Source organism: Myotis brandtii, unplaced genomic scaffold (genome assembly GCF_000412655.1).
Source record: "Myotis brandtii unplaced genomic scaffold, ASM41265v1 scaffold179, whole genome shotgun sequence".
Taxonomy (NCBI): domain Eukaryota; kingdom Metazoa; phylum Chordata; class Mammalia; order Chiroptera; family Vespertilionidae; genus Myotis; species Myotis brandtii.
This window is the reverse complement of record NW_005356635.1, coordinates 6948400-6976366: the sequence shown is the minus strand read 5'-3', so window position 1 is coordinate 6976366 and position 27967 is coordinate 6948400. Positions and strand designations below refer to the sequence as shown.

Sequence of the window (27967 nt, the reverse complement as noted above, 5' to 3'; positions counted from 1 at the left end):
GCAGAGGGCCTGGGAGCAGGCAAAGAAGAACCATGCGCCTCATCCTGCCTGTGGGTTTGATCACTACCGCCCTGGCCATTGCTCCTGTCCGCTTTGACAAGTAACTCTCACCACCCTGTGTTGTGGTCTCTGTGTGGGAGGAGGATTAAGGAATGCTCTTTGCAGTTCACATTTTTCATCTTTTGCTTTCGTGTAGGGAGAAGGTGTTCCGCGTGAAACCCCAGGATGAAAAACAAGCAAACATCCTAAAGGACTTGGCCAAAACCAACAAGGTAAAGCATTTAGAGATAGTTTATCTTTTCTTTCTGTTCTCTAAAAGTTGCTTCTTTTTTATGTTTAATGTCCAAAGACAAAGAAAGGTAAGGGGAAGTAGCAGGCGCTACTTGGATAATTCAGATAATTGCCAGTACTTCCTAGGTTTTATTTTTGTTTTTGATTTTCCCTAGACTATCACTTCCACTTTTCCTCCCAAAAGCCTTTTTCTAGTCAAAATTCCTCCCTGCTAGTGCTTTGCCCACTCTATTGTGCTCACTCCCACCCCAGTCTTCACCCGTGGCATCATTTCTGTTACAGTATTATTAACTGATAACAGTACTAAATCAAGATGTGACCCTTCCCTCTCCTATGTCCAAAAAGAAACAAAGTCAGACCAGTCTTTTAAAATATAACAGAATAACATAATCATTTTATCATCCATTCAGCTGCTCCTATACAAAGGCATATGTGCCAGCCACTTTGCATACATCATTTCAAATTCTCCAACAGATTTTCTGTGTCTGTGTCATAATCTAACCCATTTAAAACACAAAAATTGAAGCTCAAGGGCAGAAAATTAAATAATCAAGATTGCACACCAGATATAAACCCTGAACCAAATCTGGGATTTATTCTAGTTCCGAATACCTTATCTCCACTTCAAATCAATCAAAAGTTCCACCTACTCTTAATTCCCAAATGTTTTTCAAATCCACATTTTTCTCTCCATTCCCCTGCCACTGCCAAGTTTATGTTGGCTCTACCTCTTACTGTAACAATTTCAATAACCCCTTAGCTAGTATTCAGTCTTAGTCCTTTCTCCCACACAACTAGTCCACCTATACATTTGTCAATGGCAACCTAACTGCTCTCTCTAAAACTTGAAGATTGCATTCCTCCAACTGAAGCTTTTTCATGAAAGGCAGCCAATTATGGAAAGAGTATGGTCTTCAAAAGTTCCAAACCCAGCTATGTGGCCTTAGGCAAGTTACTTAACCTCTCTGGATCTCAATTTCCTTCTTCATCAAAGATTAAGTATGCTAACATTTGGGGAGCGCTCAGTAGTGGCCTGGCCATAATAAGCTCCAGAGTCCCTCAGAATCTGCCACCTCTGCAGTCTCCTGCTCCTCCACCATCTTTCTCTAAAAACTCCACGAACACCAAAGACTCACCCACTTTGGCCCTGCACACCTTTGTACAGGAGGAATGCTTCCTTCTGTACTTGGCTAACTCTTATTCTTCAAGACCCAGCTCAGGCAGAGTCTCCTGCAGGGAGTCTTCTTGGTCCACCAACTCTCATGTCCAGCTTGCATTGCTTCCTGTGCTCTGGGAGTACTTGTGCTTTTCCCTGGCATTGCTCAGCATGTTGGAAATGCATATGTCTCTCACAATGAACTTCTTGCTTATCTTAAGTCCTTTATTAGCCTCCACAATAGTGACATCCAGTTCTGTGCCTGGTGCTTAATAAATGCTCATGAAAGTTCACTAGCCCTGAATGCCTATTCCGCATTACCCTGTTAGGACAGAGAAACTGCTGTATGGTTAGATAGCCCTGCCTAATTCACCTTTAAACCACTACTTCTCTCCTATGTCCAATTCATCTGTAGCTTTTTGATCAAAACAAACCAATAAATATTAGTTAGTTCATAGCAGCCTCATAATCATTAACTGAGTTACAGTGGCATTCAACTCAGAAATGGCCAGGTAGACTTAGATGTGCCCACAAGCCTGTTGTGATGAGTGGAAATTAGGCATTTCCTTCACATTTCTCATATTTTGTATTTGAGTATGATTTTAAAGAACAGCAAGAACTGGAATCTTCTCAAATTTATCTTAATCTGAATGCTATCCTTCCAGTCACCAAATTTCTGAAATTCTCAGACAGAGGAATTAACAATTGATAAATGCCTTCATGTCCCAGTTCTCAGAGCCATTTCACAATCTGCACAACATCTCATGGATCCCTGTTAGCCTCATTTTCAGGGAAGCAAACTGAAACTCAAAGAGTTATGGTGATTTGCCTAAGGACATATTGCTAGAAAAATGACAGGCTAAACATTATGCCTTCTGTTGGACACAAACATTCCAAGAATTCCAGAATTTACAGGGACATTTGGTTTTAAGGCTTGAATTGGGAAGGAGAATAGGGAACCATATATTTAATTTATATTCCCAATTAGAGACAGATGCTCTGGCTAAATCAATTATAAAACAATCCAAATCAACCACAAGATGGTGGAACCAAACAAATTAACCAAAAGTTGTTAATTCTTTTTGCATTTATAGATAACACTACAGGCCCGGTGCACAAAAATATGTGCACTCGGGGAGGTCCCTCAGCCCAGCCTGTGACCTCTCGAAGTCTGGGACACCTTGGAGGATGTCCACGTGCTGGCTTAGGCCCGCTTCCTGGGGGATTGGGTCTAAGCTGGCAGTCAGACACCCCTCTGGCATCCCGGGAGCCCTCGGGGAATGTCTACTTGCCAGCGGGGAGCAGGCCTAAGCTGCAGTCAGACATCCTTAGCGCTGCTGAGGAGGCGGGAGAGGCTCCCACCACCACCGCTGTACTGGCAGCCATCAGCCTGGCTTGTGGCTGAGCAGAGCTCCCCTGTGGGAGTGCACTGACCACCAGGGGGCAGCTCCTGCATTGAGCGTGTGTCATAGTGACCAGTCATTCCCAGTCTTTCTGCTGTTAGGGTCAATTTGCATATTACCCTTTTATTATATAAAATAGAGGCCTGGTGCACGGGTGGGGGCCAGCTGGTTTGCCCTGAAGGGTGTCCCGGATCAGGGTGGGAGTCCCACTGGGGTGCCTGGCCAGCCTGGGTGAGGGACTGAGGGCCATTTTCAGGCTGGCCAAGCCCCCTTCAGGGAGAGGGGTCCCGCTGGGGTGCCTGGCCAGCCCTGGGGTGCCTGGCCAGCCTGGGTGAGGGGTTGATGGCTGTTTGCAGGCTGGTCCACTGCCCCCAGCCACTCAAGCTCCCAGCGAGGCTGGCTGGAAGCAGGTATCTGGGATTTATTTATCTTCTATAATTGAAACTTTGTTGCCTTTAGCGGAGGCCACAGCCGGCCAGGGCAGGCGGGAAGCTTGGCTTCCTCCATTGCTGGGGCAACCAAGCCTCCTGCTTGCTCCAGCTCAGTGGCTGCCGGCCGCCATCTTGGTTGGGTTAATTTGCATATAGTCACTCTGATTGGCTGGTGGGCATGGCTTGGGGAGTAGTGGCGGTGCAGTCAATTTACATGTTTCTCTTTTATTAGATTAGATATCCTGCAAGAGTGACTGGCACAAATGGTTTCTTTCCCACTTTATAATATTCAACAGATCTTAAATATATTTGCAAAAATCTCATAAGCTTATTAAGAGTAGGGTCCATACCTTAGTCACATTGAACCCACATTCCTTCATGGTGTATGACACATAGTCATTTATTAATAAATGTATTGCTTGAGCAAACAAACAATTGAAACTAACATTGAACTCCTCTCCACAGCTTGACTTCTGGTATCCAGATGCCACCCACGTGGCTGTTAACATGAGGGTGGATTTCCGAGTTAGTGAAAAGGAATCCCAGTCCATCCAGTTTGTCTTGGATCAAAATAAAATGCACTATGAGTAAGTCCTATTATTCAATATTCAAATGTGTTAGATATTCAAAGTTTGGGGAGTCTTGAAATTGAAAGGGAAGTTCTATTTTTTAATTGGGGGTGGGGGGAAGAAAACTGTATCTACCACATAAAACTTACAATTACTTCCAAACAGACTATTGAGGCCTGACAATAGAGGTGATAAAATCAAACTTGGCCAATCAACTTCCATCTTATGTTTGTTCTGATCTGAAAGAATGACAATTATCTACCTCTGCCATCTCTAAAAACCAACCCCTAGTGAGGACAGAGTGCATGTGAGCAGGCATAGATGGTTTAGCCACATTCATCACCCCAACAGGAAATCACCCAGAGCTCAGATGCTACTGGTGACCACCCGCACCATATTTTTGTATTTGAATTCTCCTGATACATAAAAAAGACCCAAATTATAGTGTTCATCTTTAAGTCAGAGATGAGAGAATGTAAAATACATAGTAAATAAGTAATTTTTATGAAAGAAATTCTTTCTCAGGCAAAGCAAAAGCAAGCAATAGAATAAGATAAATCCAAGAGGAGAGGATTTTCAAATGGCCAAAGATGCCAAAATGAGTCATTGTGGTCCCGGCCATGGGCCATGCACTGCCTGGGCCCTGGGGCAGTGAACAAAAAGGGAGCCCAGCACTGAATATTACAAATCAACACAATATAGGAAGCAAAATGTGTTATTATACTTTCAAGCATTTAGTGATTTAAAGTACTAAAGGGTCCCATCTTAACTCCCTCAGCCCTAATCAGCCCTGGAGTCCCCTCACCACTAAAAACACTGCTAAACACTAGTCCTTTCTCTAGGACCTGCCATTTCATGCCCCTGCTACCTAACTTAGTACTGTTACTCAAGAGGCCTCTTCCAGATGAGACAAAGATCCCATCATCCACTGCAGAGCATTTCCTGCTGTCATCACAACTTGGTTGCATTATGATATTGCTACAATATCCTCAATAAATATAAACTCTATTGAAATTAAGGAAAGACATGTAAGACAAGTTGAAAAACATTCTTGTTCTTGGCTTGATGGCTTAAAAAAGTAGCAGGCTGTTATTAATCTCTGTCTTTGTTTTTGCTGTTGTTTCCAGAGGGATATGAAACAATCGAAGTTAATAAATGGGGAGAACATATTCAAAGTTAATTTATACCAAAGTTGATTTAATTATTTTTAAGTAATATATCAACATGTGCTTTTCTATGTTTTTATAAATTGCACCATTAAATTAGAATAGATACTTGATAAGTATACGTCCAAGTTATCAGGAATCAGTAGTGCATTATGAATTTTCTGCTTATGCTAAGGTTCAGATGACATCTGGATACTTTCATCTAAAAGACACTGTCTTTCCACCCTATATAACTATTGGTGACTGTCTCTTGATTCACTTCATGGCCAGATCCTCATAATAGTGTGTTTTTCAATTTGTCTTATGCCAAGATACATCCTTGCTATCCACATCAAGAACCAAAGTGTTAAACTACCTATAAAATTTAGTTTTATCTAATTAGGACATCATTTCTAGAAATTAGTCCAAATTAACAAGGGTTGTAGGAAAGCCACATAATTAGATAGTTACCTTACTCAGAAATATAAATATGTAAAGTGATCCGTGAAGACAAGAACTATTTAAAATCTTGTCTCCAAGTAACAATTATATAGATAATTTTATTTGCATATTAATTATATGTGTTACTTGGTGTCAGTCAGTAAGCGAAGAAAGTTCTAAGAACAGAAACATCTGATTAGACCCAGGCACCAGTCTGAATAAAACCACATTATGAGACTGGTTTGACACAATGATTTACTTGGATAACCTTCATTAAACAGTGCAACAACAACAAATAATATGTATATACTAACAAACCTGAACAGACTGGTGGAAAAATATCTAAAGGAAAGTACATTCATTCAACTAAGCTTGAAGGGGCACATACCATATTTGGATTCAGCAGTTAAAAACCCTTGTGTTTTTACTATATTTTTAATATTTTAGATGTTTTTATTTTAGAGTCATTTTAGATCTTTTCTTTTATCAAAAGTTAAAAGTAGGACATCTGTAATACTTTCAAAAATAAAAATACATTTTTTAAAAAGTTAAAATTAGATGACAGTTGTTAATAAAAGGTAATTCAGAAAAATACTATTAATATAATAGTAAAAATAAAATGATACAATTAAGTAAAATCTTACTAAGATCCATTTAAGATTGTGTGGGAATTGCAAAAGAGATCTATATCAAACTGACACAGCAGTCAACACTTGACATTGATGTCTAATTATCTAATAATGTTCAGTCATACACAAATTCATATTCCAAATATATACATGGTCCTATAAAATTAATATTTTTATTTATTTATTTATTTATTTTTCCCCGCCCTTGACAATCCCCTGGCCTCCCCTACCCCCCATTGTCTTATGTCCATTGGTTATGCTTATATGCATGCATACAAGTCCTTCGGTTGATCTCTTACTCCCCTCCCTTCTGCCCCCCAACCCTCTCTGGCCTTCCCACTGCAGTTTGACAATCAGTTTGAGGCAGCTCTGCCTCTGTATCTATTATTGTTCAAAAGTTTGTAATGGTCTTTATTATCCATGAATGAGTGAGATCATGTGGTATTTTTCCTTCATTGACTGGCTTATTTCACTTAGCATAATGCTCTCCAGTTCCATCCATGCTGTTGCAAATGGTAAGAGTTCCTTCTTTTTTACAGCAGCATAGTATTCCATCGTGTAGATGTACCACAGTTTTCTAATCCATTCATCTACTGATGGGCACTTAGGCTGTTTCCAGATCTTAGCTATGGTGAATTGTGCTGCTATGAACATATGGGTGCATATATCCTTTCTGATTGGTGTTTCTGGTTTCTTGGGATATATTCCTAGAAGTGGGATCACAGGGTCAAATGGGAGTTCCATGTTTTGTTTTTTGAGGAAACTCCATACTGTCTTCCATAGTGGCTGCACCAGTCTGCATTCCCACCAGCAGTGCACAAGTGTTCCTTTTTCTCCACATCCTCTCCAGCACTTGTCGTTTGTTGATTTGTTGATGATAGCCATTCTGACAGGTGTGAGATGGTACCTCATTGTTGTTTTGATTTGCATCTCTCGGATGATTAGTGACTTTGAGCATGTTTTCATATGTCTCTTGGCTTTCTGAATGTCCTCTTTTGAAAGGTGTCTATTTAGGTCCTTTGCCCATTTTTTGATTGGATTGTTTATCTTCTTTTTGTTAAGTTGTATGAGTTCCCTATAAATTTTGGAGATTAGGCCCTTATCAGATATGACGTTGGCAAATATGTTTTCCCACGCAGTGGGTTTTCTTATTGTTTTGTTGATGGTTTCTTTTGCTGTGCAGAAGCTTTTTATTTTGATGTAGTCCCATTTGTTCATTTTCTCTTTAGTTTACACAATTGTGAGCACATGCACACACACATGCACACACACATGAACTATGTTTTCTCCTATACATACATACCTATGATAAAGTTCGGTTTACAAGTTAAGTACCTTAAGAGATGAACAATAACTAATAATAAAATATAATAGTTATAACAATATGCTATAAATAAAAGTTATGTAAATGTGGTCTCTCTCTCAAAATATCTTATTGTTATATATTCACCCTTATTGTGACATGAAATGATATCATGCCTATGTAATAAGATGAAGTAAGGTACTCAGAATGGCATGCAATTTAAAATATGAATTGTTTATTTCTGGAATTTTCCATTTAATATTTTTGGACCATAGTTGACCACAGGTAACTGAAACCTTGGAGAACAAAACTGTGGATAAGGGGGAGACTTCTGTACACCAGCCCACAGTTCTCCATCATTCCTTCTCTGTTCCTCTCTAAAAACAGCAGAAGGAGGGTGTCTTGACATGGTCAAGATAGGATTCATCCTGCCTCTTCTCTAAATTTCTTCTCTATTCCCTAATATTGAGACACATGTTTCCAGGAGTGCTGGCCACTGGGCAAACTTTGCACAGCCTCAGTGGACTAAACAAACTACAGGTTCAATGGCACTCTCCGGGGATTTATTTTACTCCTTATAATGGAGGTGTTGTTGTATAATGGTTCACAACTAGAGGTCAGATCTCTAGGTTCTAATCCCACTTCTATATTTTACCAATTGTGAGGACTTTGGAAATCTACCTAACTTGTATAAAAATGGGGGTGATAATGGTACCCTGTTAATAGTGCTGAAGTAAAGATTAAAAGATTAAATGTAAATGCCATACTGAGCAGAGTGCCTGGCACATAAGTAAGACTGGATAAACATTAGCCATTCATAGCATTAAATCCTCAGTGATAATTATTTATCTTTTCACCTACATTTAGAAATATCTTCAACAAATTAAGCAATTATTGGAGTTCAAAAATAATATTTGAGAGAAAGTAATTTGGTTTCATTTGTCTTAGCCTGGCTGCTGATTATTGGAAGGGCTCATGAAAATAATGTCTGGCCCTAGTTCTTAATTTTCAGCCTTGGGCTTAAATTACATTCCTAATATCAACAGTCTGGCATTGTTTGGTGTCCTCATGGTGCTGCCTTTGTGGAAAGGTCATATTTTAGCTCACACTATTTTGTTGCTGTTATAACAGAGCTAAATTGACAAGTGTAAGTCTAAAACTATTCTTAGATACAAGCTTCCTTTGATTAATTAATACTGATTTATGTTACAAATCAACCTTTGGGAACATAAAATTTCTCTTTGGCCTGGTTCCTCTACTTCTATTAATTCAGGTAGAGCAAAAGCCACATCACCTCTTTAGAGCTTAAAATAATTAATTATGTCTGTAATGACCACCCAAAATGTAATTTCCAACCTTCTCAGGCTTTGTGTGAGTTTTAGTGCAGCATGACCCACCTGATTCTGAAATTGTCACAATTTTTTTCTCAGAAATCCCAGGTTCATCATAAGTCAAAAGCCAAGCAAACAGTGAATTACATATAATGTGCATAACAATGTGCTTGTCAGTGCTGTTAGTAGGAATCAATATTCATGAGCAGAATTTAGACTCATGTGCTAAATAAACTCTAACTAGGAGTATACCTCATTTATGTTCTTCCTCCTAACTCAGGTCAGTCAGTCAATCAGCATGAAGAAACTGAAAAGTAGATTGGGTGCTGCAGTGTCACAGTTCATTATCATGAGAAATTGAAGAAATCAGAGTCAAACAAGTACATACCATCAAAGCCTAGTTTAAAGACATGTTAAAACTGTGAAGTGGTTGTCAGTTTTGTGACTCATCTTCACTATTATACTGAAGTTCTCTGGATGCCCATGACATACATGCCAAATACATCTCATATTTCACTTAATTTCATCTTCACCACAATCCTGCCTGGTATGTTTGGTACCATTGTAAAAGTAAGTAATCAGAGAGATAATTAACCTGCCCAAGATCATAATAAATATTAAGTAGCTAAACTGGGATTGAACACAGGAGTGTCTGATCACAGAGCCTCTTCATATTAGATTCCTGCTTCCTTACTTGATAGAATTTATGGAAGTGAAAGAGTACACAATACTGTGCTAAATGACTAGGATAAATGTTTAAAATAGACAGCATCCTCCTACATTGGACTCATTGCTAATAGGAGAAAAATACATATGTGTTTCATCAACAAAAGCAGAGTAATGCTTTTTTTAATATATATTTTTATTGATTTCTGGGAGAGGGAGAGAGAGAGAGATAGAAACATCAATGAGGAGAAAGAATCATTGATCGGCTGCCTCCTGCACACCCCACATTGGGAATCAAGCCTGCAACCCAGGCATGAGCCCTGACCAGGAATCAAACCATGACCTCCTGGTTCACAGGTCAACGCTCAACCATTGAGCCACGCCTGCCGGGCAAGTAATGCTTTTTTATATGAAATGAGAAATGAGATAATACAAATAAATAAATTGTTCAGATAAGTACGACTTCGTAAAATCCTTTATTTTAAATATTTTACAGAAATATTTCCATTATAAGCCACCCTACCCTACAAAATTGAGTATATTAAATATAGTTTACTTTTGGTTGAGAGATTATCATTATTAACACAAATTTTTATACTGTGCTATAAGAGTGATATTTTCAAGGGCTAAGTTCCCAAAATATGTTGGGTAATTTGGACTTACATCTGACCCCTATATTTTCTAAGTTTTCTAAGTCTTCTGTCTATGTAATTTTACTTTATTTTGTTTGCTATCAGCTATCACCTACTGATGATATACTTGCTTCCTGCAAGTCATTTTCCCTATGTCCAATGTATTCCTCCTGGTTAAACAAGCTTTTTACAACTAAAATAAGATGAACATTTTGTGAAGGTGCTTGTAAATCTCCTGTGGCTGCAATGTAATATTTAACATATTATGAAATCTAATAATGAATTTTAATTGCAACCATACATCAATGGACAATAATAATTTGGCTATGTAGATACTGCCACATTAATCTCAAATTGAAATCAATATTATATATACTTAATAGTTAAAGACAGATTTCTTGTTAAAACCAGAAACAAAAAATGGAACACCTTCTTTCACCACTATTATTTCCCTTGTTCAGAGAGCTTAGCCAATGCAATAAAGCAAGAAAAAAAAATAAATAGATATTGGAAAAAAGGAGAAAGTATAATTTTTTGCAGAATAACTACACAGAAACCCTGAAGATATAACTAAAATTTATCAAAAGTAAAAGGATAGTTTTTAAATTAATACAATGGCTAATAGATAAGTAAAAGCAAAGCAATATGTTTTTTTAATAAATAATAATCAGTTCCTACATTTAGTGGGAAAAGAGTCACTCACAAGACTAATAAAAATATATGAATAAACAAAAAAATACAAAATTTCACTGAAAAATAAAAAACCTATATTATGCTTCATTATTCATTACTAGAGGCCTGATGCACGAAATTTGTGCAAGGTTAAGCCTTTGCAGCCCCAGCTGCCTCACAGCCCCGGTTGCCTTGGCTGCCTCTCAGCCTTCACATTCCCGGCCACCTCAGCCCTCACAGCCCTGGCTTCGTCCAGACAGTTGTCCTGTTGTTCAGCCATTCGGTCAATTTGCATATTATGTTTTTATTATTATAGACTAGTGGCCTGGTGCACAAAATTCGTGCATGGGTGGGGGGGTGTCCCTCAGCCCGGCCTGCACCCTCTCCAATCTGGGACCCCTTGGAGGATGTCTGACTGCCGGTTTAGGCCCACAGGGATCGGGCCTGGTCTGCTTGCCCCCAACTGCCCCCCCCCCCCGCTGGCCTGCTCACCCCTAACTGCCCCCCTCTGCAGGCCTCATGACCTCCAACTGCCCTCCCCAGCTGGCTTGATGGCCCCCAACTGCCCTCCCTGGCTGCCCTCATGGCCCCCAACTGTCCTCCCCTGACAGCCTCATGGCCTCCAACTGCCCCCCATTGCCGGCCTGCTCTCCCCCAACTGCCCTCCCCTCCTGAGCTGATCGCCCCTAACCAGCCTCTGCCTCAGCCCTGCCACCATGGCTTTGTCCGGAAGGTCTCCTGGTCTAATTAGCATATCACCCTTTTATTATTATAGATAAGATTCTTCTCAAACTTATTCATAATTTAATACAATTCTACTCAAAAGTCCATTTTTCTAATAATTTCTAAAGTGATTCTGACAAGATATTTATTAAAAATAGGTGAAATTACTTAAAAATGGAAACAAAAATGAGACTTATGAAAATTTAATATTAAAACTGTAATTAAATATGGTTAGTTGCCTACACAAGAGTAGGAAAACAGATCTGTAGAGCAAAATAGAAAATTCCTAAACAGACAAAATATACAAAAATATTTGTGCATATGATGACAGTGGTATTTTTGAGATATAAATCTTGAAGTCTGGCAAGTTGGCATTCAAATTCCCAACTCCACCAGACACAAATTATATTTAAACTTTCTGAATAACAGTGTTCCCCATCTATAAAATGGTGGTAAAATAAATAACATAGAATAAAATAATGTGTGTAAAGCAGTACCTGGACCATACTAAATAAATGGATATCCAGGTGAAAATGTTTGGTAGGCTGTTGTATGTGCAAGTCATAGGACAGGTAGGGGAAGAATTTAGGGAGAGGTAGGTTCAGGGGGAAACCCAGAACTGGAGTTACAACTATAGATGACCTTTAGGTTGCCATTAAAGCCTTATGATTCAATGAGGTGATAAGTGGATATAAGTCAGGATTATATAAAATAGACAAGAGAATAGAGACATTAACCTTCTGGTCCTCAACACTAACCTTCCAGTGATTCTTCCTGCATCTTTTTTCACATTCTCCAAACCAGCCTTGTCATTTTATAGCTCTGTAACCATAGGCAAGTTATTTAAACACTTTATGCTTCAGCTTTCTCATCTGTAAAATGAGGATAATAATCTCAATGTGGAAATTAAATAAGTTAATGTATGAAAGTTGCTTAAAACAATGACTGGCACATAGTAAGAGCTAAGTAAATCCTTATTATTATGGTTATGCAACTTTCTCAGGACAGTCAGTAGATTTTTGCATAAGAATACCCACGTTTGTCTGTGTTGTATGTTGTGAATGTGTGTGCTTTGAAGAAAGATTGTGAGTGACTATAGAGTGGCACTGACCAATAGCAGTATAATGCAAGCCACCTGCATGCTTTTAAATATTCTAGTAACCACATTAAAAAACCAATATTGACAAAATATTTTATTTAATCTAGCATATGCACAATAGTATTTCAACATGTAATGAATATAACGTATTAGTGAGCTATTTCACATGTACAGCAATATCTATGTTTGGACACGCACATTTTAAGTGTTCTATAGTCATGTGTGGCTATAGACTATTATATTGGACAGCACAGCTGTAGATAAATGGAAAGATCTGAAGCCAGACACATGACATGTCTAAAGGCTATGGTAAGAGAATAATCTGATCTAAGATAAAGAAAAGGGAAGAGAAAATTTCTGCAAATTAAAGATAAATGTGTTTTTCTTTCCCTAGTAAATGTGCATTTTATCATTCCTCTGTCAAACAGAATCTTGATTCATGACCTACAAGAAGCAATTGAGAAGCAGTTTGATGTTAAAGAAGATATCCCAGGCAGGCACAGCTATGCAAAATACAATGCCTGGGACAAGGTACAGTAAAATGCCTGTGCTTCCAAAAAGAAAAAAAGAGTTATCCTCAACATCTGTTGTCACTTATTTTTCTTTTATTCTAATTCCTCAAATTGCTTTTGTTCTTAAGATTGTTGCTTGGACTGAAAAAATGGTGCATAAGCATCCTGACATGGTCTCTCGTATTAAAATTGGAACTACTGTTGAAGATAATCCACTGTATGTTCTCAAGGTAAAAATAACTCAGGAACTACTGATTCTTATTATTGTTGAAAACATGAATTTTAAAGTTACTTTTTGCCACATATAGCTAATTTTGATACAATAAAAAGTTATTTTTTTAAGAACATTTAAGCTCTAGACATTTTAGAATAGAAGTAACAGTTGGTTTCAGGTGGAACCAAAAAAGTTCCTGATTAAACCATTTGTCAGATACAGTGGATAAATGCAGACAAACATCTTACTTATCCTGTATCTTTATTATAAGAGTTTATGATGTCTATGGTGTATAAAACAGTTTTCCATCCCATTAAAATTCAGTGAAACTGTTACTAAAATATCATGAAGAAAAGATAAATTTAAGAATCATGGAATCATAGGACCCCAGAACAATGAGGCATTCCCACCCCATGTTGAAGGGGATTCCCTTCTATAACCGAGCTGATCGTTACCAGTCAGCTGCTGCTGGATTTTGATGCATTCCCTTAATAACTAGGAAGCCCTTCCTGACCCTAAACTCCCATCCATCCATTCTCTCCAACCACACAAAACAAATCTAACCTCTCTTCAAAATGACAGCCCTTCAAACATCCACTTCAAACACAATCACAAAATCTTGTCCACTCCAAGCAAAATATCCCCAGGTTATGAAGACAGAAAGACGAAAGAAAATGACAGAAACAGAAGCAATTTTATAATCTATGTCTCAGACCAAAGGATATTAGCAGTAAAATTAAAAAAAAATACAATAGATTGTGATTTTTAAAAATAACCCTAAAAGCAACTCTGACACTAGGGAAAACTTTTGAAAAATACACTATAGAATAAATTATGAATTATGTATAGACATTTAAGGATAAATGCCATGGTCCTCCCTGAGAACATAAGTGTTTACACAGGTACTCACTCAACGGGAAACAAGGGAAAGAATTGCTTTGAGAATGTGAATGAGCTATAGGACAATAACAAATAAGAGATCAATCTGTGAATTCATGCAAAATATCTTGATTTTATTTTTAAATAGATTGGGAAAAAGGATGAAAGAAGAAAGGCTATTTTTATGGACTGTGGCATTCACGCACAAGAATGGATCTCCCCAGCATTCTGTCAGTGGTTCGTCTATCAGGTAAGTGAATGGAACACCCATACAACCCTCCCCTGATTATCAAGTCTCAGCACCTCACTGAGTGGCAACCTTCCAAATGAGTGCAGTTCCACCGAACTGGACAAGCTTATATTTGGTGCTGCCAGGAAATAAATGCTCTGATTTTACTCAACATTGTTTTTATAAAAACAATTGACACCTTCCTTCAGACTTCTTAAATTCCAGCTGACAGCTTAGAAAATGAAAAGAAAGTTCTTTTGTTAAAAAATGAGAGCTTTTCTTATAGTTAGTATGGAAAATCTGAAACTATTTTAATATTACAATCCACAAACGTGGCCTTTCTTCAGTAAGCTCAAAGCACAGATCTTTAATTTCTGTTTAGGTGTTTCATTGGCCACACATGCACTTTGCATACTTAAATTCCCTTCCCAAGTTAAAAATGACTCACTTTTTTTAAGTATGTTATTCCTCTCACTCTATTTCTATTGTATTCTGACTACTACTACGTTTAACTTTCTCTTTCCACAGCTTATGTAAGCAATACATGACAGTGGCTTTCTGGGCATGGATAGTTTCACTGGGAATGAATCTGCAAGTAGAACTGATTTATCCCTGACCTGTTTTAGCTCTTCCGGCTGAGGGCCCAAGCTCCCCTTATGCAACCCATAAAGGAAATCAATCATAAGACTATCAGATATCTCCTGGCTCCAGTATAGCTGTACCCAGAGAGATTTTCCAAAAAGGATGACAGAGATTTTAGGTAGCTATAGAAAGTCCAGATACTTAGAGAAATTTCAGTCAGATGTGAGGAAAAAAGTTGGTCAATTTCTAAACGCTTGAGTTATCAATAGAACACTTTTTCTTTAATCTTATTATTATTAATTTATGAACCCTCTCCAATATTTACATATTCTTATGTTTACAAACTCAATCCATATGTCCATAGGAATGTGAGGCAAATAATTATTTAAAATAAGTTGTGCTAATTTTTCACTTGACCTCTATTCTCCCTATGAAATGTATCTTGCATGCTACATTTGAAATGCTACAAGTCTCAATAATGAAATGATCCTGTAAATAATGCTCAGTTTAACTAATTTAATTAGTCTAAATAAATGTCATTTTTTTCTGTCATCTATATGGGTCATTTATTTTTCTGCAGTTTAGGAGAAATATGTTTGAAATCATGTGACCTTGGGCAAATGACTTAAGGAGTGGCAGTTATTACTATTATAACCACAGCTTTCCACATGATAACTAAACTTTACACCAATAGCTTTAGTTTTTTTCTTATCCCACAGGCAACCAAAACTTATGGGAAAAACAAAATTATGACCAAACTCCTGGACCGAATGAATTTTTACATTCTTCCTGTGTTCAACATTGATGGGTATATTTGGTCATGGACACAGGTACTGTTCTGTAGTTACTCTTTTGTATTTAGATAATATATTATTTACTGACTAATTGCTATGCAATAAGTTTAAGATTTGGGTAACTGCCTTGGTTGGTGTGCTCAATAGTTAGAGCATTAGCGTGCGTGCGCGCGCACACACACACACACACACACCCCTAAGGGTCTGGGATTCGATTCCCAGTCAAGGGCACGTACCTGAGTTGCAGGTTCCATCTCCCTTCCCAGGTCCTGGCTGTGCAGGAGGCAACCAACCAATGTGTCTCTCTCTCTTTTCCCTCTCCCCCCTCCCTTCCACTCTCTCTAAAAATCAATGGGAAAAATATTCTCGGTGAGAATTAACAAAACAAAACAAAAAAAATCTCAATTTCAGACTAAGACAAGCAAGGTTTCCTAGCTACATAGGTGTCTTTGAAATAATATAAAATTTTGGACACAGACAACAGTGTGTTGAAGGCCTGGGAGGGTGGGTATAGGATGGAAGGGGTCAATGGTGAAAAAAGGGAAGGGGACATCTGTAATACTTTCAACAATAAAAGTAAATGAATAAAAAGAAATAATATAAAATTTTTGCTGCTGAAACTGGTAGTGTGGAAAAGAAAATAAAGCAGTAATTATTTTTAAAAAATGTATGTTATATATTGGCAAAAGCACATTTTAGCTAAGAATACAAGTTATTTAAAGATATTATGAACACATTGACTTCAAAGTAAATGTCACTCTATTCCATCAACTTGGGACAGAATTTGAGGAGGAATATTGTATCAAAAATAAATTTAAAAGTGGCACAGATATCTGTCTGTCTATTAACAGGATCCTTTATTTCCCTGCTGTTGCTAAATAAGATTAATAACAAACTTCCAGACAAATACTATATCATCAAGTTCTTTTCTGAAAAGTATGCAGTCACAATTTGAACTGTGTTATATCTGAATCTATAAATGGTGAAAGATGTAATGAAGTTATAATTTAAAGTATAGGTAATTTCAGGACATCATCTATCTTTTCTAATACTGAGAACTAATCAACAGTTTTTAAAACTAACTTAGAATATTAATATAAAAAGTAATATTTCTGAAAATATTGTTATGCAAAAACAATATATTTTTCTTTATATTAAAGGGCCTCAGTTTAACTAGATAGATTTCCAGTAAAGCTGTAGACACTTGCAGAGAGGAAACCTGAAAAACACAAACTGATCTGCTGTAAACACTTTCATCACTTGATCCTGCAGAACCGAATGTGGAGAAAAAATCGTTCCAAGAACCCAGGCTCCAAATGCATTGGCACTGACCTCAACAGGAACTTTAATGCCTCCTGGAACTGTGAGTTGACTTGATCTCAAGCAAAAGAGCTATAAAGAGTGTTTAGACACTGAATTTACTTAAACCACCTACTTATTTCAGTAAAGATATGTATTAGCTCTGTGGTGTTAATTTTCTAATCTGAAAAAGGAAAGATAATCATCACTACAATAGAAATATTATTAATGTTTTATTGTATGGGAGGAAGTGGGGCATGGGATTATTTATCAAACCATCTCTCACTTAATATACTTAGCTTGCTGAAATTAAGCACAATCCAGAGGTATAAAAATTCAGATAATCTGAAGACAGATCTCAGGTGTGCTTCCTCATCCTGTTCTGATAAAAGCTGAGAAATGCTAGTGGTTAAAACCAACATACAGGTAGTTCTTCAGATGTTCAGTGAAAAGAAACATCTGGAGAGAGAGAGATTGAAAAGGTTTAATGAAAATGCAATAATAATAATAAGCAAAGACCTGCTAGACCAGATGACTTATACTTGCTACACAAATATGACTTGATCATTATATATACTCAAGGAGAAATTACCACTACCCCAATTCATAATATTTTTCATAACCTAACTTTGTTTAAAATACCACCTCAACTTTTAATTCTATTCTACCATAATGAATATGATAGTAGCAGCTTCCCTGATTGAGGGCTGCCTGCTGAAACAGGTTGAAGTAACTCGGGCTCAAAGAAAGTAGCCAGCAAGTTAGAGCTGGGGTTGAATTGGAACTGGGTTCTATCTGGCCCCCCGCCCTGGACTGCTTCTGGTGTATTACTCCTGAGACTGGGAAAAGGAGGAGAAATAAACAAGGCTAAGAATATTCCACTGGGCTAAATCTGATACACTCTGGGCTGTGTGTACAAAGTTAGTCTGCAGTGACTACCATACCAGAAACACAGAGGGGCCCTGTGAACCTGGGAGACTAACATGCTTAAAGCATTTTGTGAATCCCCATCAGAAGAAGTGGGGCTGTGCTGAGGGGGAGCAGACTGTGATCTCCTCCGTTCACTCCCTCTGCAGCTTTTCCTGACACCAATGACCCATGTGAGGAAACCTATGGGGGTCCCACCGCAGAGTCCGAGAAGGAGACCAAAGCTGTCACTGACTTCATTCGAAGGCACCTGAAATCAATCAAGGGCTACATCACCATGCACTCCTACTCCCAGATGCTATTGTTTCCCTAGGGATACACATCAGAATTGCCACCTAACCAGGAGGAACTGGTATGTAGCAAAATTCCTGTAGCTTATGTCTTCACACCACCATTGACTTTCAGTCTATTCTTCATTACCAACTTGGGTTAAATTAAAAGAATTCCACATTTTAATACCAAAGAAAAGAACAAATGAAGTTTACCTTGGAGTTAAAAATCATAATCCTTAGATTAATTTTCATGTGATAAAAGTATACAGTTAATAAAAATCTTTCAACATGATTATAAGATAAAGCCAGTAAGAAGAAATGTCTGGGCCATCAGGGTAAAATTCTATAACTACATAGATAAACATTTACAATACATCATACTGTAAAAACCACACACAGTAAAAGCCTAATAGACTAGCAAAGACATCTGCTATTCCTATCCCTGAGACACCAGATTTAAGAATATCTGTTGTATTTTTATTCTCCAGATCAGCTTGGAAATTATATTAATACTTTTACTATCCAAAGGAAGACTATTACTATGAAAGGATGTTTGTGAAACTTCCTCACTAAGAACTCAGTCTTTTCAGAACTAGAATCCACTAAGCATCCTTTTCCATTCCATGGAAATTTGTTAGCTTCATAAAAAAAAAAAGGAATTCTACATATGGATTTCAGTGAATCACAGGAATTGGCAATGTGAATAAATGAATATCCATATAAATAAATAAATACTTTTAATTGCTGTGGAAGAAAAGAAATAAAGCAGATAACATCCAGTGTCCCAGATCCCATGGTAGTTGGCAAATATAACACATCGAGTAAAAGCTATGGTTCAAACACTACCTCATGAAATTATTTTTAATTTTTAAGACATCACAATTGTCATTATGACTTCAGTTAATTGTTTCAGCAAAACAGCATTTAATTTTGAGTTGAAGCAGAGATTTGGACCAATCATTAAAACCATCTGTACATATACAACTAAGAAAACATACAAGCAACCTATGGCCCAAGAATCATTTCTTTAACCAAATAGGTGAAAATCTGAATCCATGAGTATTAATAACCTACCTATACAAGGACACACCAATGCAATTTCAATCTGCCTTTAGGAAAATGGCATTATGGATTAAAAAAATAGAAATATACACACCAAACTATTTGAATAAAGAGTATTTACATAGCAACTAAATTAAGAAAAATATATTTCTTAACTATATAGACTAAAAAAATCTTCACTTAGAGTACAAATATGTTAGTGACTATATTTCCCTAAAGTTTGTTCCAATAAATCATTCTCATAGCACAAAATACTAATGTGTGTTAAAGGTCATGAAATGCTACTCTGGAAATAAAACTCTAATTTCACAGAACTACTTTTTTAAATACATTTTTTTATTGATTTCAGAGAAGAAGGGAGATTGATTTCAGAGAGGAAGGGAGAGGGAGAGAGAGATAGAAACATCAATGATGAGAGAGAATCATCGATTGGCTGCCTCCAGCACACCCCCCACTGAGGATGGAACTCCCCGACCTGAATCAAACCTGGGACCCTTCAGTCCACAGGCTGATGCTCTGTCCACTGAGCAAAACTAGCCAGGGCTCACAGAACTATTTTAAAGAGAGGTAAACCACCTTTCTTCCCTTGGCATGCTAAAATCTGAAGCAGAGATAGTCCTATGGCAATATGGAACCTATAAAGACAAAGAAAGGAGGGACAAGAGAGAAACGGGCTTGGAAGAGACAAAAATCTGAAGCCAGTGACAGGATGGATGGACCTTGAGAATATTATGCTAATCTAATAAGTCAGTCAGAAAAAACTAAGAACCATATGACTTCACTCCTATGTGGGTTATAAAACTAAAACTCATAGACATAGACAACAGTATGGTGGTTACCAGAGGGAAAGGTGGTAGGGGATAGTAAAGGTTTTAAGGGGCTAAATATATGGTGATGGAAGATGATTTGACTTTGGGTGGTGGGCACACAATGCAATATACAGATCATGTATCATAGAAATGTACACTTGAAACCTATGTGATCTTATTAACCAATGTCACCCCAATAAATTTAATTTAAAAACATAAAATAAAATACTAACGCTAAAAAAACTAAAGCCAGAACAAAGTCTGAGAGGAAGAAGAAAGATATGATTTTTTATAAGAAATGATGGAATAAAGAGACAGAGGAAGTGAGAGAGGGAGGAAGAAAAGGAGAGAGAAAAAAGAATGTGTAGAAACACAAAATGAGATATGACATTATTGCAGATAACTGATTCCACATTTAGAAGTCTTCACAATGACAATATATCTTACTGAAAATACATTTCTCATTTAACCATTTATTTAATTTTGATCTTCAAATGAAAAATAACCAGTATAATTGACTTTTTAAATCCCCAGTAAATTAATGGCATTTACATAGTACCCTAACTTCCTAACTTCCCTTTCTCTACAGGCCAAAGTTGCAAAGATCGGCACTGATGCTTTATCAACTCGATATGCAACCCACTACATCTACGGCCCAATAGCATCAACAATTTGTAAGGTTTTCCTATTACTTACTGTGTCATTTTCCCTAATTCTTTTTTTATGATTATTTAAGAAAAGTATAGAATTTGTAAATATATATTAGAACAATTGGAATTGCTAATTTAACCTTTACTTTTAACAGGTGATTTTGAATTATATGTGAATCTGGGGGATAAAATCTGCGATTGATGAGGATAATATATTTCTAGAAACAAATTATACTGAACTTTTTACAAGGTTATGAGGTCAACAGAAGTAATTCAAAACAAATTTAGAGTTTAATCCATCCTCTTCTTGTTCCCATCTTCTTAACTTGTTCCCAGCTACACAACATTTTACTCTCAGGAATGATAAGAATTAATTAGAACAGAGTTGATACTTCTTTTTTTTTTTTAATCCTCACCCAAGGATGTGTTTTTATTGTGTTTTTTTAGAGAGGGGAAAAGGGAGAGAAAGAAATATCAATCAGTTGCCTCCTGTATGTGCCTCTACCGAAGATCAAATCTACATCCTAGGTATGTGCCCTGACCAGGAATCGAACCCACAATCTTTTGGTGTACAGGACAATGCTCCAATAGCTGAACCACCCAGCAGGGAATACTTTCTTTTTTAATCATTTAACTTTAACTGGGTTCTTTCTTATTTAGGCTAGTCCCCCAGGCAAGCATAGTCTTTTCCTGAACTCCTGATGAGAAAATGGGGAAGCCAACAGTTTCAGCCACTTTGATCATATAAAACCAGTTTCCTATCTCTCTCACCAGCCCCTTCCTAATGTGTTTAACTGAAATCTATATTGGATTAAGAAAGGAGGTCACAGGGCTCTAGTTCTGTTGTTTTATTTTAGTGTCTCTGTACTTCTTATTCTTCCCTATTTTTAGACTTTCTAGTAATTTGCATTTTATATTACTGACTTATATTTCTTACAAGCCAGTAAATAATATATTATCGAAAGACAAAAAGAAACTACAGAACAGTACCTGTGTCCATGACCAAATATCCTCAGAATACCCTATGACGGGGCAATACTTGTAACTAGCTGAACTGCGATTCATTCCCAGGTTTTAACAAAAACCAAAGCCCATGATTTTGACCACTATGCATAGTTTATTCCTTTTTGTTTTTTTCAGCTAAAATAATCAGGCTTTTCTATTTTCAAGCAATGAAAATACATTCATTTGGTTTTCACCAAAGGCCATTAATTCAGACCCTAGAAAGTGAGATCATGTTTGCTCTTCTAGCTAGATCCCATTGGTGTTAATGTGGAAATGCTTTAGTAAAAATTACTTTTTCTCCAAACCATTTACAAGCTTCAGTTCTTAGGCCCAAACTTTATGGAAAATTCCTAATGAAATTATTTACAAAACCTTAACTTCTTAACAAAATTTAATTCCTCAAAAGCAAGAATTATACATCCAATCTCCTCTTAGACCACATAATATTTAGCACAGTGCAGGGCATGGACAACATCAGAAATAATTGTCACAGCCCTAACTGGTTTGGCTCAGTGGATAGAGCGTCAGCCTGCAGACTAAAAGGTCCCAGGTTCGATTCCGGCCAAGGGCATGTACCTTGGTTGTGGGCACATCCCCAGTGGGGAGTGTGCAGGAGGCAGCTGATCGATGTTTCTCTCTCATCGATGCTTTATCCCTCTCCCTTCCTCTCTGTAAAATATCAATAAAATATATTTTTTTAAAAATTGTCACAAACTTGCTCAATGAAAGTGGTGTCCTGACTTACCCAAAAAGAGTAAACATGGATTGAAACTACAAGACTAGACTTGATATAGCCTGCATCACTCTCTAAAACTAGCCAATATTTTTAGCATAAAGACTGCATTTCATGGACAACTCATCACCACCAAAAACACATGCTTACTTCCATTATACTTTTTAAATGCATGGATTTCTTGCAATAACTTTACCTGCCACACCTTATAAACCACTTCCTTAACCCAAGCTAAAAGTATAAACTTTGAACTAATAATTGCCATGAAATTTGAAAATGCTGTAGCCATCACATACAACTTCTAGAGCCAACTTATTAGAAGCTCCTTTTTATGGAATTGGATTAATGACTAAAAAAAAATAAAAATAAATTGACAAGTCCCATTCCTACAGAACATTCAGCAGCAATCACCTATCAACTAGTCATTGTACATTGAAGAAAATGTACAATGACACAGCCAATCACCAGCATCCAAACAGATCATGCTGCAACATGCCAGGAATTCATTATACATACAAGTGGAGGACAACAGGATTTCAAAACAAATCATATACCCAGCTACGTGAATGGACAAAAAGCAAAGCAAAGACCAAGAGAACAGACTAGAACACCAGTTTAAAATGGCAGCATACTTTGTGGATACTGAAAAATAGCAGGGCCAGATAAGCCACCAGATATGATGTAAGAGCAATTCTTACAACCATAAACAGAAAAAACTCACGGGTATTCTTAACATCAAAGAACAAAGAGTTCTAAACAGGAACACATTTTTCAACTGGCAGCTAGAATATCAAAGGATTATTACTCTCACACTTTCCACATCTATATATGCAAATTATGAGCAGAGTAGAGCTATGCATGGCATTGCATCACAATCATTTAATTTATGGAGCACCTATCTAATAATTGCCCAGCATTTTGGAGCTTTGAGAGATAGGTGAGAAGAGTTAAGACGCAAAGACTACTCTCAAGGAGTTACATTCTAACTGGCAGATAGCCAAAGATACCATGGCTCCATGCCATCGTGTGTCACTTTCTAAAGGAGAGGATAGAGTGAAGAGGAATTACTATTGTGTACATCTGTATAGCAGTATTTTAAACTTTGTATTACATGATATTAAAAGATTTTTTTAAGAGATTCAGATTCAAAAAGCATTGCCTCTTTCATACAGGGCTGCAGCAGCTTGATAGATGTTCAAAACTCTTAGGAGTGACAGCTTTAATAAAGCACCTGATTGAATGTTAAACATTCATGAGAAGTAAGGGGTACAAAATGGTTGATTTGATAAGAATAGAAAATAAAGGCACCCACAATTAAAACTTACTCATTCTGATAACCTGATTGTTACTTAACAAGTCCCGGGATTTGAACAAAGCATCCAGCACTCACCAGTATTTTTCTCTCTTTGAATTGATAGAGATAGAAGAAAAGGTCTGAGGGAGCATTTAAAAAACCCAAATTGTGGAGAGATCTCTGACCTCCAGAAAAAAAATAAATGTTTGCAATTTGAACCTAAGAAGCAAATATAGCAAATAACTTAAAGCCAAAAAAAATTTAAACCATAAAAGATGATCTAATTCATTGGTTTTCAACCTTTTTAATCTCATGGCACACATAAACTAATTATTAAAATTCTGCGGCACAACAGAAAATATATTTCTTGACAAAAAAAAGATATAGTTTTGATTCATTCACACGGGATGGCTATTGTTGTTGTGCTGGCTGTTGTGATTTTTTTATTTGACAATCTAAGAGGAAAGAGCTCAGTACCCCATATATATAGTCAGGTATTGCATATTTTAAAAATTCTTGTGGCACACAAGTTGAAAATCATTGATGTAATTCATGGTTCTTAAGCCTCACTTCCCATTAGAGTCATCTGAGGAACTTTTAAAATATACAGGTGATCAGGCCCTACCCATCGCAATCTGATCTCATTAGTTTGTGCTGGGTCCAGGCACTTGCATCTTTTTGAAGCACCCAAAGAGAGTCTAAGATGAAACTAGGTTTGACAACCACTGATCTTATTTAGGCTAGTCCCTGATTTATAGTCTGTAAAATTTACATACAGAAAGATTTTATTAGTTAGAGCAAAACAGGAACAAAAATCAGCATTTCAGACCACAGTCAAATGGTATACCAAGTTCTCTGCCACAAGCAGCAATATTTAGATCATAAAATTGATGTTAAAAGATTGTGAAATAGTTACATATACATATTGACAGCATATCCAATCCTTTACCATCTTATAAATAGTACCTGGTTAGCAAGAATTAATAGAATCCAGGTCACTTATATCATTATTAATATCATCCATTTGTGAGTTACATCATGAATTAAAAAGTTAATTTCAAAGTGCCTTTTTTATTGCCTTTCAAAGCACCAAAATTGCTAGATGTATTCCTGTTTCTCAACCTACTGCTGTTCCCCATAATACATTTGGAAAAGTAGAAAATCAAAACCTCAAATTTGTAGCTCACAACACCCAATGACTATTTACTAAGAGAAATTCAAGCTGAGATTATATTAACAAACAGAAGGGCAGAGAAAATATTTCAACTTATGACCATATATCTCTAGCTTCAGCTCTTGTTTCAAATAGAATTTTCACTTAGTGTTGATATAAAAGTGCTGGTTATTATATTTAATGCATGTCAATAACATTTTTAAAAAATACATTAATTTACCGGCATCACTTTTGTGGGTTCCTTTGGTCTATAACCAAATTCCCAGCTTAGTTCAGTTTTATTTTTACTTATTTTGATCGTATTACAGTAAGTTCTTTGCACCTAATGTGCTTTGAAAGAAGAAAATTGTTTTAATGTCAATAAATTAAGAAAATATTGTCAACAAAAAAATTATCTTGTAGAACTCATTGAAGACTTTTTTTTGGCGGAACTATAGATTGACATATGGTGGGTATAACATAGACAGGTTGAAACTGAAAAATATATATTGTGAAAACATTAATCAAAGAAGGAGTGGCCATATTAAATAGCAGATAAAGTAAATTTCAGAGCAAAGAATTTTTCTAGACATTAATAATAATAAAAGAATTAATCCACCAAAAAGATATAATGATTTTATGCAAACCAATTTCACCTATGATGCTTCTGCCAAAATTTTAAAATTCATTTTTCCAGGTCCTGATTGATCTAAACATATCCTTGTGTCTTCCTTCCTTTATTCTTTCTTTTCCCCATCACTACCCTCAGTTTATTTTTATGTTAATTATGTGAATTTTTTTCAGCCACCCAGATTGAAATAGCACTAATTTTTATCAAATTCTGTGACTTTTCCATTCCAGTACTTCTTACATGGAGCCTTCAATTCTGTTCCCAGTGTGGCGAGTCTATACTAGCTCAGGCTTTTATTGCGCTACTTCCTACCTAGTCTCTACCCTTTTCAGTCCAAATTAACCATCCTAAGTACAGCACCAAAATGGCTGTTATTGCCTCCCAAACAAGTCACTTTGTCCTGATTTATCAGGTTTTCTGAGTTTTGCCTACAAATTCTCACAGGTCCATTTGTCCCAGTACAACTGGATGTCACTGGTCCCTAAAAACACCTCCATGCTTTTCCATCCTTGTGGTTCCCTGACCAGAATGCCTTTCTTCCATCTCTAACTGAAAATAGTACAACTTTCTTCAAGGCTCACCTCCAGTACCACCTCCATCATGAAGGAGCAGGCATTGAGCATGAAATGCCATCTTCCTCACCAGTCATATAATCTTTTTTTTTCTTAAAAATTTCATAAAATATTGTACCTTTCCTATGGTACTTATATATTCTGTCTGGTCTCTATTAATTTGCATCTTTGACTTCTCTCACCTAAATTCTAAGTTCCTAAAGACACCAATGGCATCTTCATCTTTGTACTCTGCACTTCCCATCCTCCACAATGCCAAGTAAAGTGTATTATACATATTAAAGATTCAATAAATATTTGATGAATAATTTAAGAGCCAGTCTTATCTCTTTCCACTGAAATAGGTATTCTCTCTTTTCTCATCACGGCTTTGAATTCTTATCTTTCAAACCTAAAATGTTAATGTCAATACTTGTCCTGGAATATAAATTATTTTATGTGTAAAAAAATACTTTTTCTATTACATAAATGCATATTTGTATTTATATGCACTTATATAAACCTTATGTGTATATAACTTCTAGATGTGTCTATATTTTCAATCTTCTTACTAAATAATAACATTTTTAGTAAAATTTCCTAAAAGTTGACATGGAAAAGTTAAATTAGGGGGTTAAATACAACCTTACGATAACTGATTTCCACTTTCTTGGTCTTTTTCCTATAAAAAGAGTTTACCCTAGTAACATGGATATAAAGAGACCTGAATGTTAGAAAGAATGTGACTTTGCCTAGTTTATATGTGTAGTTTCCCTTGGTGGGATTTTAGCAACCAGTGACCCCTCCTCAGTGATTTCCTCAGCTGCTTGCCCTGGTTCAGAATGCCTCCCTCTGTGACTGTGTGCCAGGAAACAAACTCAATTTCGAGTGCTGAGCCATGTAAAATGTAATTTTGAAAACACAGCATTTTTTTAAATGTGTATCAAAGCTATGATTATATTTTACTCTACTCTCTGTATTACACAGACCACTACTCCCATTCATTACTGCAATTACTCGTAACTGTACACATAATTATTTTTATTGCTAATTTACACCAGTGAATTTCCATTTCAAGACAAACATTAGTATTTGTCTTTAATTAAATATTTACTACTTATGTTTTACAGATCCAACATCAGGTTCATCTTTAGACTGGGCCTACAACCTGGGCATCAAGCATACATTTGCCTTTGAGCTTCGAGATAAAGGCAAATTTGGTTTTCTCCTTCCAGAATCTCAGATAAAGTCAACCTGCAAAGAGACCATGCTAGCTGTCAAATTTATTGCCAAGTATATCCTCCAACATACTTCCTAAAGAATCACCCTCAGTTTGGAATAAGCCATTAATTCTCCTTTGTTCTTTTCACCAGAATGTCAATCTTCAATTATCCCTAAATAAAGCTTTCACATCACCTGACTCTTGCTCATTTAAGTCCTATGTTATTTCTTTTTGCTTTTACTTCCTCTCAGTGGGAACTGATCAAATAACTTTAAACAAAAGCTTTTAACTACCTTTCTTTGCTCCAAGTAAAGTTTGAACCCAGCAAAAAGTATTATTTTTACTATTTTCAAAGGTGATATACAGTGGGTCACAGGAAAGAAATAAGAACCCTCAGGTTCTCCAGAAGCAGATTTTCACAGATTTTCATCATTTTATGTACTAATAGAGCAAAAATAAAGCACATTCCAAACTGCATCTTGTTTTTTATAAAGTACTAGAGGCCCGGTGCACAAAATTTGTGCATTCGGTGGGGGTGGGGGGATGCGTCCCTCAGCCTGGCCTGAGCCCATTTGCAGTCCAGGACCCCTTGGGGGATGTCCACCTCTTGACTTAGGCCCACTCCCCAGGGGATCAGGCTTAAGCTTGCAGTCAGACA

The 27967-nt window shown here is 36.7% G+C and overlaps 1 protein-coding gene across 1 annotated transcript; it reads left to right on the top strand.

The window, feature by feature from the left end:
- Positions 1-10: 10 nt before the first annotated feature.
- Positions 11-27502, top strand: CPA3 (carboxypeptidase A3 (mast cell)). Its single transcript, XM_005863487.2, is given in 11 exon segments — positions 11-100; positions 197-272; positions 3747-3868; positions 12920-13022; positions 13132-13233; positions 14245-14346; positions 15627-15737; positions 16974-17064; positions 18077-18279; positions 20660-20744; positions 27218-27502. Coding segments are annotated over 11 exon segments (1251 nt in total). The 5' UTR covers positions 11-32; the 3' UTR covers positions 27406-27502.
- Positions 27503-27967: the final 465 nt, after the last annotated feature.